Here is a 15,284-nt window from a genome sequence, read left to right on the forward strand (position 1 = left end):
TCTTTAATAAGATGAAGTAACAGGACATAGAGTTCTTTAATAAGAAGGAACAGGACATAGAGTTCTTTAATAAGATGAAGAAGTAACAGGATATAGAGTTCTTTAATAAGTCAGAGTTGTGTCTCCTCACAGTCTGATCGAGTTCTTTAATAAGATGAAGAAGTGGCAGGACATGGCCGACCTGCCTCAGGACTTCCGTCAGAGCACCAACAAACTAGAGAGGAACTTCACCGTGTCGGCGGTGATCTTCAAGAAGTACGTCCCGATCTTCAAAGCCATCTTCAAGGCGCCGTCCGAGGAGCCGACCCGAGTTCACCGCAGCCGCAAACAGAGGTGAGCCTTGACCTCTCCTGAACAGCCGGTTCTGGTGCTTCTTTGTTTCACGGTGTTGTTTAATTATAGCTGACGATGTCTCCTCTGGTCTTCTATCTCCAGACGTCATCCCTGCTCTGTGACCGAGGTCTTCAACTTCTGCTGGGTTCTGTTTGTCCACGCTAAAGGTAACCAGCTCCTCTGGTCTGCTGCACCACTAAACTACTGGGAGGCCTTCCAGCTAGTGGTTTCACTGGTCACACCTAACATTTCAATGGATAGAAGTATCAAGGACAGCCAGCAGGCGGTGCTAATGTAACACTTAAAGATGGCAGCCGCCATAAATCTCACCAGAAGAAGATGATGTTTGGAGGTCTTTAGGAGGAAACTGGTGGATCAGATTTACCTGAATATTGATCGTTGTTCCTGTTCACACGAGACATAAAGGACCTGGTTCTGAACGTCTTGGGACTTTAGAGACTAGCTGGTGAACATAAACAGAGACAGACTGTGATCACATCTGACCAACAGAGATCGTCTGTGTCTGATTTGATCTGGATACCAGACCCTCAGATTGATAAGTGAACACGGTCCAGAGACGTCCTCTTTGTACGGGGCAAGATCCAGAGTCCTCGTTCTCAGCTGGTTCTCTGATGTTGGTGTTCAAACATCTGGACACATTTCTGGAGACAGATTATCAAGTGATGCACCACAGTTTAGACATAATAAAAAAACTCAGATTCACCTTTAAAGATGTCCTCCAGTGAACCCGAGGTATTAAATGTTTCCAAAGGTTTGTTTGTGCTCTCAGGGTTTTGGATGTTTTTATTCATAATCCTGAGAACAGCAGCTCCATGTGTTTAACATCTGTACGGTAGCACACGTCCAGCCTCATCCTCGTGTATGAATAAAAACACAGTTTACTGCAACATTAAATATGTTTTTAATCTGTTTCCTGAGGTGAGACTGTATTTTTTATCCAAGTAGCTGGACAATGACATCCAGCTCTTTTTGTAATCTGTATGTAAATAGAAAACATTGGAAGGAAACATCAATATAAAATGTTGAAAAACGTAATTTATGTCCATTACATTGTTTGTTTCTGATGCAGCAGACAGAATGTTGTTTCTCCTAGATGCTTATTTTTGATGTTAGCACATGAGAGGAACAAACAGGAGGAGCTCTGAAGTGCCTTGCTCAAGGGAGGGGGAAGAGTGTCCTGATCCGCTGGTGTTTTCTGTCCTTTCAGGGAACTTCCCGATGATCAGCGATGACCTGGTGAACTCCTACCACCTGCTGCTGTGTGCCCTGGATCTGGTCTTCACCAACGCTCTGCTGTGCAACGCCAGGAAGGACCTGCTGAACCCCAACTTCAGAGGTGAACCCTCACACTGAACCACATCAGATCTCAAACCCACATAGAGCTGTGAAACATGGCGCTGTGGAGGGAAGCCTGCTTATCAGCTCTGCACTAATAAATCAAACTAAAATAAATCAGCCTGGTGTTTCCTCCACCTCCTTCTCCAAAACATAGTGTTTATTGTGCTGAGAGGAAGCGGCTCTGACTCCACATCAAGCTGCATCCACTCAGGAAACAAGCTGGTTTGAAACACTAGATCACACCGGACATCTTAAAGAGACAGTAGTGATGTTTATCGGAGGTTCTCCTCCATAGTCAGTGTGTTACTACAGTAGATGGAGCAGAACTTTAATTCTGAACCATGATTGGGTGACTGATGCAGAAAATTATAAAGTGATTTCTCTCTGTATGATTAACACGTTTACCTTTTTTTGATATTACTAGAATGTTTGATCTACTGTAGTAGTGAATAATGATGAATGAAACAGGGTCCTGGTCTGTGTGTGTGGGGTCCTCCAGGTCTACCAGTGGACTTCAGCACTAAAGACTTCAGGCCGTCTTCAGGGCCGCACTGCTTCATAGAGCAGCTATGTGAGCTGCATGATGGTCTGGTGCTGGAGGCCAAAGGGGTCAAAGAACACTTCTGGAAACCCTTCATCAAGAAGCTCTTCCACAAGAGGGTGAGACATGCTGCTATAGACAGACAGACAGACAGACACTCACACTCACACACACACACGGTAGATGTGGTGGGTAATTTAAACTCTCTCCTACAGATTGTCAGAGGAAAGGAGGACAGTCTGACCGGCTTTCTGGATCCCTTGAACTTTGGAGACAGTTTGTGAGTGTTGGCTGTTATTGAACAGTTCATTGATCATAATGTGATCATATGTATCTAATGTGTTAGTATTTAGATAGAGTTACTTTACTAATTCATAACAAATGGTTTGTTACCGGTTTATTTTGGGGGCAGAATGTTCATCAATGTGTCCAGTTTCGTCATTGTTTCACTTCATCTGATGACATGTTCTTTACAGTCTTCTGTTCATGTGTCATAACAGTTGTTTCTCTACTCTACCCTACTCTACCTTACTCTACTCTACCCTACTCTACCCTACTCTACTCTACCCTACTCTACCCTACTCTACCCTACTCTACCTTACTCTACTCTACCCTACTCTACCCTACTCTACCCTACTCTACCTTACTCTACTCTACCCCACTCTACCCTACTCTACTCTACTCCACCTTACTCTACTCTACCCTACTCTACTCTACCTTACTCTACTCTACCCTACTCTACTCTACCCTACTCTACTCTACTCTACCTTACTCTACTCTACCCTACTCTACCCTACTCTACCCTACTCTACCTTACTCTACTCTACCCCACTCTACCCTACTCTACTCTACTCTACCTTACTCTACTCTGCCCTACTCTACCCTACTCTACCTTACTCTACCCTACTCTACCTTACTCTACTCTACTCTACCCTACTCTACCCCACTCTACCCTACTCTACTCTACTCCACCTTACTCTACTCTACCCTACTCTACCCTACTCTACTCTACTCTACCCTACCCTACCCTACTCTACCTTACTCTACTCTACTCTACTATACCCTACTCTACCCCACTCTACCCTACTCTACCCTACTCTACTCTACCTTACTCTACTCTACCCTACTCTACCCTACTCTACCTTACTCTACTCTACCTTACTCTACTCTACCCTACTCTACCCTACTCTACCTTACTCTACTCTACCTTACTCTACTCTACCCTACTCTACCCTATTCTACCTTACTCTACTCTACCTTACTCTACTCTACCCTACTCTACCCTACCCTACTCTACTCGCCTTTATTTTCCTACTTAACTCTACTCCTTTATATTCCTACTCTAGTTTGTCTCTGACTCGAGTGTATGAGGAACATGTTCTGGCCACTGGTAGTCTGGATGAGAGGATCTTCACCGGTGACGGGGCGAGCGAGGACATCGGGACACCGGGGCCCAGCCTGTGTGAGGGGGTGGAGAACCAGGACAGCGCCACATACAGGCTTCACACCAGCCTCACGGTGAGACGGCTAACATGAACTAGCCCGCAGTTTTATTATTTACTGCTGTGAATAAACAGAAAACATTAAAGACCCGTCGTCTCTCCTCCCGTCAGGCCTCGGCTCTGAAGGTGTCCACTCCTCTGACAGGGAGGAAGTACGTTCAGGAGAACAGATGGTCGTCTCCCGTCTCGTCTGCCATGAAGAGCGTCGGGCGACTCCACACTCTGCTGTCAGGAACCAAACAAGGGCCGAGCGCTAAGCTGAGAGAGACTCTCAGGTATGTTTGTTAAAACCTAAACCTGGAAACACCCTACTATACCCTACTCTACTCTACTCTTCCCTATCCTACTCTACTCTACCCTACTCTATCCTACCCTACTCTACTCTACTCTACCCTACCCTACCCTAATCTACTCTGCCCCACTGTATCCTACTCTACTCTACTCAACTCTGCACTACCCTACTCTACTCTACCCTACTCTACCCTACTCTACTCTACCCTACCCTACTCTACTATACCCTACTCTACTCTACTCTATCCTACTCTACTCTGCCCCACTCTATCCTACTCTACTCTACTCTGCCCTACTCTACTCTACTCTACCCTACTCTACCCTACTATACCCTACTCTACTCTACCCTACTCTATCCTAATCTACTCTACCACCACTCTATCCTACTCTACTCTGCCCTACTCTACTCTACCCTACTCTACTCTACCCTACTCTACTTTACTCTATCCTACTGTACTCTACCCTACGACACCCTACTCTATTCTACCCTACTATACCTGACTATACCCTACCCTACTATACTATATTCTACTCTACCCTACTCTACTCTAGTTTGTCTCTGAACCTGGAAACCTAGATGTGAGATGTTTTACTGAACAACCACCACTGTTGGTGCTTGAAGTAACAACAGAAACTGTCTTCCTGAAGGACCTGTGCCAGAGACCCCAGTGATGTTATCAGCAAGCGCCTGAAGGATATGTTTGAGCTCTTGTGTCAACACTACGAGGGCAGCGGTGCAGAGAGCAAGGTGATGGGGAGAGGTACAAATGAGTCTTTCTCAGTTCTGATTTCTAAAATGCATCTTTAGGAGCAAGGAGTTGGGAAACACCGATGTGTCCTTTGAGGAATTGTTCCTGGGAAAACAAATATAGGGATCGAGGAGGCACAAAATGGTGAGATGACCCCCTGAGAGCTTGAGCCGATGGACTAACTCCTCTCTAAACCTCCTCCTCCTCGTAGACATGGCAGTGAAGTACTTCCACCTGGCGGAGGCGCTCTACTACAGGATGCTGGAGTCCATCATCGAGAGAGAGAAGATGATCCTGGGAGACGCAGACTTGTCCGTGAGTATTTTTGTAGTATTATTTGAACTGGAGTCGGATGTAAAGTTTTATCTGTCCATCTTAAAGGGACAGTACCGATGTTTAGGTGTTTAGCTTCTTCTCCGTAGTCAGTGTTTTACCTTTCTATGCTCTCTTCCAAGACACCAGACTCTATTCACAAAAACACTAATTGAACATGTGTGTGTGTCAGTGTATCCTGGAGCAGGACGTCTTCCACCGCTCTCTGCTGGTCTGCTGTCTGGAGATCGTGGTCTTCTCCTACAGACCTCCAGGAGATTTCCCCAACTTGATCACCATCTTCCAGCTGCCAGCGTATCACTTCTACAAGGTATCAATACCACCAATCACTTCTTAATGTAATTAATCAATTAAAAGCAGCACGTGAGGATAATAATAAGACCTGTGATGTGCAGGTGATCGAAGTGCTGGTGCGGTCGGAGCAGGGTCTGTTTCGGGAGGTGGTGAAGCACCTGAACCAGGTGGAGGAGCAGGTTCTGGAGAGTCTGGCCTGGACCAGCGACTCCCCGCTGTGGGAGAGCCTCCGTGGGGCCAAAGACCACGTCCCCGCCTGCAAGCAGGTCCATAAACCACAACACACTCAGTTCATCGTGGTTATTAATAAACGGGAATCCTGAATTTGAATATATTACAACACACTCACTTGTTCGTGTTTGTAACTAGTTGTGGTCTGGATGTAATGTGGTCTTGGTCTGGATGTGGTCAGGATGTAATGTGGTCTTGGTGTGGATGTAACCTGGTCTTGGTCTGGATGTAACCTGGTCTTGGTCTGGTGCTGGTTCAGGTGATGCCCCCTCAGTATCTGGAACAAAGCGATGAGAGCAGCAGTGTTCCTCAGACTCCCATCAACCAGGGACCAGAACTCAGAGGTTAGTAACTTCTTCTGTGGTGTTTTAGTTGTGGAAATTCATCATGTCTTTGTGTCTTTAATCTGACCGTCCGTCCTTAGGCGTGTCCCCGTCCCCGACCATGCTGTTTGACCGGTACAGCTCTCCTCCCACCGGCCCGTTTCGCCGCCGTCTGTTCGTCGACCCTGCGGACAGAGAACCGACCGCTGTGACCAAGACCGGCCTGGTCGCCACCATCCCAGCTGGGCAGACGGTGGTCTCAATGGCGACCGCCACCGTCACCGCCAACAACGGGCAGACAGTCACCATTCCGGTGCAAGGTGAGTGACCGACGACACCGACACCGAGCGAAGAAGTGCGATGACAATGACGAGTAACAAACCTCTGACCTCTGCAGGGATAGCCAATGAGAGCGGAGGCATCACCTTCTTCCCCGTCCAGGTGAGCGTGACCGGACAGGGAGGAGCCACGCTGCAGCCGCTGTCCACACAGACTCTGACCGGCACCCTCACCGTCCAATCGGTCGTCAGCACACCGGCTAAACCAGCAGCCGGTGGTCCGCTGAGGAAAGGATCGCTGTCACTGTTCTTCAGGAAGGTACCACACTGTCCTCATGGAGACCTCACTGGTTCTCTTGGGTTACTACCAGCTGCTTCTGATCTCCTCACCTTGTCCTCAGGTGTACCACCTGGCCAGCGTCCGTCTCAGAGACCTTTGTTCCAAACTGGACATCTCTTCAGATCTGAGGAGGAAGATGTGGACGTGTTTTGAACATTCTTTGGTTCACTGCAGTGACCTGATGATGGACCGTCACCTGGACCAGCTGCTCATGTGTGCTGTGTACGTCATGGCCAAGGTGTGTGTACTGTGTGTACTGTGTGTATACTGTGTGTTTCTCTCTAAAAGTAAACCTAAATGTATGTTGCTTCTTTCAGGTGACCAAAGAAGACAAATCCTTCCAGAACATCATGAAGTGTTACAGAACGCAGCCTCAGGCCAGCAGCAATGTAAGTAAACAGGAAACACAGGAAGTAAACAGGAAACACAGGAAGTAAACATTAACACAGGAAGTAAACGGGAAACACAGGAAGTAAACAGGAAACACAAGAAGTAAACAGGAAACACAGGAAGTAAACATGAAACACAGGAAGTAGACAGGAAACACAGGAAGTAAACATTAACACAGGAAGTAAATGGGAAACACAGGAAGTAAACAGGAAACACAAGAAGTAAACAGGAAACACAGGAAGTAAACAGGAAACACAGGAAGTAAACATGAAACACAGGAAGTAAACATGAAACACAGGAAGTAAACATTAACACAGGAAGTAAACAGGAAACACAGGAAGTAAACAGGAAACACCGGAAGTAAACAGGAAACACAAGAAGTAAACAGGAAACACAGGAAGTAAACATTAAACACAGGAAGTAGACAGGACATACAGGAAGTAAACATGAAACACAGGAAGTAAACAGGAAACACAGGAAGTAAACATGAAGCACAGGAAGTAAACAGGAAACACAGGAAGTATACAGGAAACACAGGAAGTAAACATGAARCACAGGAAGTAAACAGGAAACACAGGAAGTAAACATGAAGCACAGGAAGTAAACATCGAACACAGGAAGTAAGTATAAAGTAGAACATGGAAATACTCAAGTAAAGTACAAGTACCTCAAACTGTACTAAGTGTGTGTGTGTGTGTGTTTCAGGTGTACAGGAGTGTGTTGATCTCAGGGAGGAGACGTCACTCAGGCAGCAACAACACCAACAAACTCAACTCACCTGTCGACGTCCACCAGGATCCAGGTAAGTAACAGCTGGTTTAGTTCAGTCCTTTGTGTTGGATTCACTGAGGAAACATGTTTTGTTTGTTGTGGTTTTTTATATTTTTTTTATTGAGTAAGGTTCTTGGTATAACACATATAGTTCAACAAGAGAAATCAAATTTCATAATATCATTGTTCATTTATCTGAGGAGCTCTAATATATTATTGTCATTAATTTATACGTACATTTTCATGAGTTGTAAAGATTCCTTCCATTTTTTAATATGTTTTAGCAGTTCGTCTCTTTTTATCCTTTTTCATTAGAAAGTTATTTTCTCAATGTCAAAGGTTTTTATTATCTAGTTTCTTAACTGCAAATACTTAAACTATTCTCTGTCTTTTAGACCTTTAGTGTGTTAAACGTCACACACACACACACACACACACACACACACACACACACACACACACAGTAGTCTCTTTTCAGAATAAAAGCTTTAAACTTTAGTCGATGGAGACCAAACACGGAGCTCAAAATGATAAAGTCAAGACCTGTTGGTCTCCTCTGATCTCCTCCCAGCAGCTGGAGACATCAGTCCGGTTCCTGTTCGCTCCAACAGCACCTTGCCCCCCCCCCAGCCGGGCAGTGCTCCCTCCACCCCGACCGGCCCCCCCAACAAGACCTCCTCCTCTGGGGGTGATGGTGAGGAGCAGCGAGGAGACCTGATCCACTTTTACAACCACGTTTACATCAAACAGATGAGACTCTTCGCTCTGAGATACTCAGCCAGCTCTCCGTCAGCAGCGGTTCGTCTTTTTCATCTTTAATCTTTTAATAGTGAGGATGAGGATGAAGGTGAGGATGAGGATGAAGGTGAGGATCAGGATGAAGGTGAGGATGAGGATGAAGGTGAGGATGAGCATGAAGGTGAGGATCAGGATGAAGGTGAGTATGAGCATGAAGGTGAGGATCAGGATGAAGGTGAGGATGAGGATGAAGGTGAGGATCAGGATGAAGATGAGGATGAGGATGAAGGTAAGGATGAAGGTGAGKATGAGGATGAAGGTGAGGATCAGGATGAAGGTGAGGATGAGGATGAAGGTGAGGATCAGGATGAAGAAGAGGATGAGAATGAAGGTAAGGGTGAAGGTGAGGATGAGGATGAAGGTGAGGATCAGGATGAAGGTGAGGATAAGGATGAGGATGAAGGTGAGGATCAGGATGAAGGTAAGGATGAGGATCAGGATGAAGATGAGGGTGAAGGTGAGGATGAAGGTGAGGATCAGGATGAAGGTGAGGATGAGGATGAAGGTGAGGATCAGGATGAGGATGAAGGTGAGGATCAGGATGAAGGTGAGGATGAGGATGAAGGTGAGGATCAGGATGAGGATGAAGGTGAGGATCAGGATGAAGGTCAGGATGAGGATGAAGGTGAGGATCAGGATGAGGATGAAGATGAGGATGAGATTGAAGGTGAGGATCAGGATGAAGATGAGGATGAATGTGAGGATGAAGGTGAGGATGAAGGTGAGGATGAGGATGTGGATGAGGGTGAAGATGAGGATGAAGGTGAGGATCAGGATTTATTTTCAAAAATGAAACAGGGTCAACTGTCCCAAATGTCCCACTGCCTTTTGGACCTGTTTTCCCATGTAATTTATTTTCCATGAAAAATAGTGGACAACAGAGGACAGTCTTTAAAAATCAGTTGGTTTCAGCTCCATAGGAAGTTCCTGAAGAAAGGTAGCTTTCACAAGGGTCTGCAGACTTCTTGCTTGGCATGCTGAATCAAGTTATCAGAAGGAATGTTTGATGCAAAATTCAGGCAGTTTCAACCTTTTTTCCCAGATTTTAAGTCCATTTTTACATATTGCACCAATTACGACCCTTGGGCCTGGTTTTGGGCACCTTAACTTGGACCTACGACCTCCAAACTTTAGTCATTTCATCTCCACGAACCGCTCTTCATCTCCAAGATGTATTGCTCTATCTTACTTTAAAGTAATTTTAATGAATTAAAACCCTGTTAATGACGTATATAGGTTTCTGTTTCTGTTGGGTGCCATAAAACCATTTCTACAAGACAAACGTTGATGAAAATGATGTATGGTGGACAACAGATGACACCCTTTCAGGTTCAGTTGGATTTACATCAATACAATGTTCCTGAAGAAAGATAGCTTTCCCAAAGTTCTGCAGACTAGCTGCTCAATGTGCTGATTCAAGTCATCCAATGGAATGTTTCGTTGCAATTCCAAGCAGTTCCAACCCTTTTCTGAGAAGTTATGACATTTTGAATGAGGGACATTTGGTCATCATTTTCCATTCATTTTATCCTATCAAAATTCCCTATTCCAATGTAGGCCAAGTCTCCCTCCTCCCACGCAGGCATGCTAAGTGCTAGAGAGTGCCATCCAACATGACTGTGCCACATTTGGGTGTGGCTACAACATATAAAAAAACAGGGCTCTGACAAGTTTAGAAAAGTTGATCCAATCTGACCAACTTCTTCACAGGGTGTACAATTTACCAACCTTGACACCATGCTGTTCTCTGAGTTTCATACAGGCCAATTTTTTCTAGATGATTTAGAGGGGTTTCGGTCATGTGACCTTATTGTAGGCCCAGTCCATAATGTATGTCCACAATCTGGGGTCTCTGGGACCAATATTTGAGAGATTATGGCCATTTTTACATAGGTCAAAAAATCCCCCAAAATAAGGGATTATGGCTCAAATTCTGACCTTTGGGCCTGTTTTTGGGGACCTTAATTTACAGCTACGAGCACCAAATTGTAGGTATTTATTATTCACAAGCCCCTCTTTGAAGAGGAAAAGGTTCCAAGTCTGTACTTTGATTTAAAGTATAAAAAATAAGAGAAAAGACTGGTATGAAAATGGGCCAATTGTCTTTTGGGAGAAGTTATGCCATTTGGGTCAGGATTATTGGCCTATATGAGAGCCCAATCAAATGTAGTTGAAATGGCAGTTTTTGGAAAATTAGGGAATGGGCATTTTCCAAAAAAGCTGTTTTCAGTCTTTAGAGTCAAGAGGGTTTTTGTTGGGTGCAGTTCCCTTGTAACTCAAAAGGTTTTCGAGGACAAATTTACACAGCAACATGTAGTTGAAATGGCAACTCAAAAAGTGTCATTTCAACTACATTTGATTGGGCTCTCATGTAGGCCAATTATCCCAACCCAAATGGCAGAAATTGTCCCATCTCTCCCAAACAATATCTACAGTATGCTATGGGCTAGGAGGCTGAAACCTACGAGGGGGCATTCCTGGGAACAGCCCTCTAAGTGTACCGAGTTTCAAGCAAATTGGATGAGTTTCATTTTTCAGCAAAATCAATCCCTGGTGCTACTTTGCCTGAGAATTCAAATAATTGCAATTTCTCCAATCATTTTCATTTTCATACCAGTGGAACAAGACTTTGAGAAGGTAGTGTAGTCCAAATTTCAGCTTCCTAGCTTGCTAGCCCATTGTTTTCTAGGGATTTCTTGGCCAAATAAAGGCAAAATGCCATCAATTACTATGCAAAAAGTGTAAGGAATGTCCCATTGATATTCACACCATTTAATCTATGGGCAAAGGGTGAATTATTGTCCAAACTTCAGCTTCCTAGCCCAAAGGGTTGTGGAGATATTTAGGCCGTAAAAGGCCAAATTGACTAAATTACTATGGGAAAAGTGTAAGGAGTTTCCCATTGTTATTCACACCATTGAATCTATGGGTAAAGGGGGAATTACATTCCAAATTTCAGCTTCCTAACCCATTGTCTTCTAGGGATTTCTAGGCAAAATAAAAGCAAAATGACTATAATGACTATGAAAAAAATGTAAGATGAGGATGAAGGTGAGGATGAAGGTGAGGATTCATTGATCGTAGAACCTGTTGAGTTACGAGGACATGTTCCAAAGAGAGAGTGAGACGTCACTGCTTTGGTCCAATCCGAACCAGTAAATGTTCTCAAGTATCAGCTTCAAGGTGTACTTAAAGTACAGAATAATATATATTATATTATAAAAATGTGTGTGTGTGTGTGTGTGTGTGAGCAGCTGGAGACCCCCCCTCTGTGTCCGTACCCCTCCCTGCGGACGGGCTCCCCCCGTCGGATGCTTCTGTCCAGCAAACACTCGATCTACATCTCACCTCACAAGACGAGCTCCGCCCCCCCGACATCGAGCCCCCGAGACAAGATCTACTACTACATTTGTAGCAGCCCCCCCAACGTGAGACCCCCCACACACACACACACACACATACATACAGTACTGTAGAGATGTACTAGTCCACATGTTACATGTCTGCCTCCAGATTATCAATAAAACAGAACAGAGTCTAGACAGGAAGTGATGTCATCTGATTGATCTCAGATGACATCACGTTAGTTTAACAACATATTGATCTGTGACCTCTGACCTCCAGCGTCTGCAGGAGATCAACAGAATGATCCGAACCGGAGAGACCCCCACCAGGAAGAGGACTCGTGCTCTGGAGGACCAGACGTCCCCCAAGAGGGTCTGTCAGGACTCTCAGTCTGCCCTGCTGCGCCGCCTGCAGGACGTCGCCAACGACCGGAGCTCCTCCCACTGAGACACACACACACACACACACACACAATAATCATAAACACGATGCTCATTATGTCTGTCAACTAATAACCAACGAGGAGATCAATTAGTCTGACACAGAATGTGTCATCATGTCAAGTTTTTAACCATTTTACTATTTTTATCTCTTTTATCATCATGTGTGAGTCATGAGCTTCTTTTTGTTACATGTTATGTAAATATTTGTACAAATAGAGAAAAGATATTTTATGGAGGCAATGTAAGTGAAGTGCCTTTATTTTGTACTTTACCTTTAATAGATGTCTGAGGTAATAAAGTGTTTAAGTGTGGCCACTAGAGGGAGCTGTCTGTTCACATGTTTGCTATTGTGTTTAAATAACAGTTCATTATTATTCATCGTGTTAAAGTCACTTCAGGAAGTAAAAGTACATATGATAGTATTATGATTATTAATGTTAGTTAGTTCATCTCTTTATGTTGCAGCTCATTTAAATGACTTCATATAATCTTTAATAACAAGTAATGTAACTAAAGTTATCAGATAAAAGTAGAGCAGTAAAAGTACAATATTTACTGCAGTAGAAAAAGAAAGTACTTCCAGATTGTACTTAAGTATTGTAGTTGAGTACTCAGATAATCTGAATACTGTTATTGATTATTTTAATAACCAGAACATGATTAATAAAGACAAAGAGTCTCAAACTATATTAATAACTAAACACATGAAGATCACGTGTTTGATTCTTTAATTCAACTCAATTTATTTTGTTTAATCCAAAACCACAAATCACAAGTTCTCCTCACAGAGTTTACTCTGTTAATACTCTGTTAACAGAGTTAATACTGTATAACAGAGTATCACAGAGTATTAACTCTGTTAACAGAGTATTAACTCTGTATTAACTCTGTTAACAGAGTATAGAGTTAATACTCTGTTATACAGTATTAACTCTGTTAATACTCCATCCTCACAAAGATAGAAATAATTAATATTCACAGAATATGTGATACATAATAAAGTCTATTAATATATATTATTATATATATATTATTTATTAAATGAACAGTTTACTCTCTTCATAAAACACTATTTATTTACATCTGACCGTTTTCATGGAGCAACTTTTACAATTCAAACTTTGATTTAGACTTTTTAGAGTTATTATTTATTATAGTTATTATGACAATGATGATCATGATTATTATTACTGTTGTTGTAGTTGTAGTGTATAAAGTGTTAGAAACAGAACATGTAGACTGAGATCAGACAGGTGTCTCCCCTCAGAGGAGCAGAGAGGAACTGCAGGTGAAGGAAACACTAGACCAGTAATGTTCCACCAGTGATTCACACCAGTGATGTTCCACCAGTGATTCACACCAGTGATGTTCCACCAGTGATGTTCCACCAGTGATGTTCCACCAGTGATTCACACCAGTAATGTTCCACCAGTGATTCACACCAGTGACGTTCCACCAGTGATCCTGGGACAGAGGATGTCGTATGTGTACAGATTGTAAAGCCCTCTGAAGAGAATTTGTGATTTTGGGCTTTAAAGAATGAATTAAATTGAAGTTGTTGACAGATTCAAACTGTTCATGTGATTCTCTCTGACAGTTTGTCTTTAGTTTCACTTCCTCTTTCACTACTGAGGAACTTCCTGTTAGCACACACACACACACACACACACACACACACACACACACTCTGTATATGTTCATGTGTTTACAGGACTTCTTCAGAACGTTGGTTGAGATGACAGAACCAGAACCAAAGAGGGATCCTGAAGACCGGACTGAGACGGACCTGATGGATCCAGGTTCTGACTCTTTGTACTCAAGGAAACAGCTAGTTTAGCATAAAGACTGGAAACAGGGGGAAACAGCTAGCTTAGCATTAGGACTGGAAACAGGGGGAAACAGCTAGTTTAGCATAAAGACTGGAAACAGGGGGAAACAGCTAGCTTAGCATAAAGACTGGAAACAGGGGGAAACAGCTAGCTTAGCATAAAGACTAGAAACGGGGAAACAGCTAGTTTAGCATAAAGACTAGAAACAGGGGGAAACAGCTAGTTTAGCATAAAGACTAGAAACAGGGGGAAACAGCTAGTTTAGCATACAGACTAGAAACGGGGAAACAGCTAGTTTAGCATAAAGACTGGAAACAGGGGGAAACAGCTAGTTTAGCATAAAGACTAGAAACGGGGAAACAGCTAGTTTAGCATAAAGACTGGAAACAGGGGGAAGCAGCTAGCTTAGCATAAAGACTGGAAACAGGGGGAAGCAGCTAGCTTAGCATACAGACTGGAAACAGCTAGCTTAGCATTAGGACTGGAAACAACTACCCGGCTGTTTATAAAATAGTAACACATGAATTCATCTCTAACAAAAATGACATTTTGTGTGTGCGTGTGTGTATGTGTGTAGATGAACCTCCCAGTTGTTCCAGGCTGACCACTAACCAGCTGCAGCAGAACTTGAGAGCCGTGAAGAAGAGAGAGCGACCCGTCAGGCTGCTGTTTGAAATCCCAACGACTCGAATCATCAAAGATGTTCTGACCGAATACGTGGTGAGACGTCACACCCGTATGTCAAGTGTCAGGTACACCTGTTTTACAAGTGTATGGTACACCTGTATGACAAGTGTCAGTTACACCTGTATGACAAGTGTATGGTACACCTGTATGACAAGTGTCAGGTACACCAGTTGCAGGTGCACCTGCAACTCTGTTCACCTGTAATCTTTATTTGTTCTTTGTAGCGTTCAACTTTCAAATCAAGATCATAAAATGCGTCACAGAACAGCAGCCTGCTGTGGATCAATACAACATGTTTTATATTAACATCACTATAACCAGAGGAATAATAAAGTCTGTACTGTGTCTTTAAATGCAGGTACATCTTCTACTAAGAGAGTCAAATGTTCATATTGATATAGCTCTCATGTCTGCACAGCAGCTGAGTGGCTTAGCTTAGCATAAAGA

The 15,284-nt window shown here is 43.6% G+C and overlaps 1 protein-coding gene across 5 annotated transcripts in view; it reads left to right on the forward strand.

Moving 5' to 3' along the window:
• The window catches only part of rbl2 (retinoblastoma-like 2 (p130)), a 16,752-nt gene extending 1,474 nt beyond the window's left edge, over positions 1–15,278 (forward strand). For 3 of the 5 annotated variants that reach the window (XM_031879119.1, XM_031879120.1, XM_031879122.1), the window contains 20 exons: positions 133–333; positions 436–500; positions 1,562–1,690; positions 2,192–2,352; positions 2,449–2,513; positions 3,580–3,751; positions 3,847–4,010; positions 4,675–4,787; positions 4,987–5,090; positions 5,281–5,418; positions 5,504–5,668; positions 5,893–5,977; positions 6,058–6,276; positions 6,354–6,553; positions 6,636–6,812; positions 6,892–6,963; positions 7,670–7,766; positions 8,307–8,533; positions 11,788–11,961; positions 12,158–12,637. In XM_031879119.1, the coding sequence (XP_031734979.1) occupies positions 133–333; positions 436–500; positions 1,562–1,690; positions 2,192–2,352; positions 2,449–2,513; positions 3,580–3,751; positions 3,847–4,010; positions 4,675–4,787; positions 4,987–5,090; positions 5,281–5,418; positions 5,504–5,668; positions 5,893–5,977; positions 6,058–6,276; positions 6,354–6,553; positions 6,636–6,812; positions 6,892–6,963; positions 7,670–7,766; positions 8,307–8,533; positions 11,788–11,961; positions 12,158–12,325 (2,896 nt within the window). In that variant the 3' untranslated portion in view covers positions 12,326–12,637. Of the gene's footprint in view, positions 1–132; positions 334–435; positions 501–1,561; positions 1,691–2,191; positions 2,353–2,448; positions 2,514–3,579; positions 3,752–3,846; positions 4,011–4,674; positions 4,788–4,986; positions 5,091–5,280; positions 5,419–5,503; positions 5,669–5,892; positions 5,978–6,057; positions 6,277–6,353; positions 6,554–6,635; positions 6,813–6,891; positions 6,964–7,669; positions 8,199–8,306; positions 8,534–11,787; positions 11,962–12,157; positions 12,638–13,968; positions 14,121–14,727 lie in introns of those variants that run through there. The other 2 variants (XM_031879121.1, XR_004213957.1) reach the window with 2 other exon arrangements.
• Positions 15,279–15,284: the final 6 nt, after the last annotated feature.

Source organism: Anarrhichthys ocellatus, unplaced genomic scaffold (genome assembly GCF_004355925.1).
Source record: "Anarrhichthys ocellatus isolate YVR2014 unplaced genomic scaffold, GSC_Weel_1.0 scaffold229, whole genome shotgun sequence".
Taxonomy (NCBI): Eukaryota; Metazoa; Chordata; class Actinopteri; order Perciformes; family Anarhichadidae; genus Anarrhichthys; species Anarrhichthys ocellatus.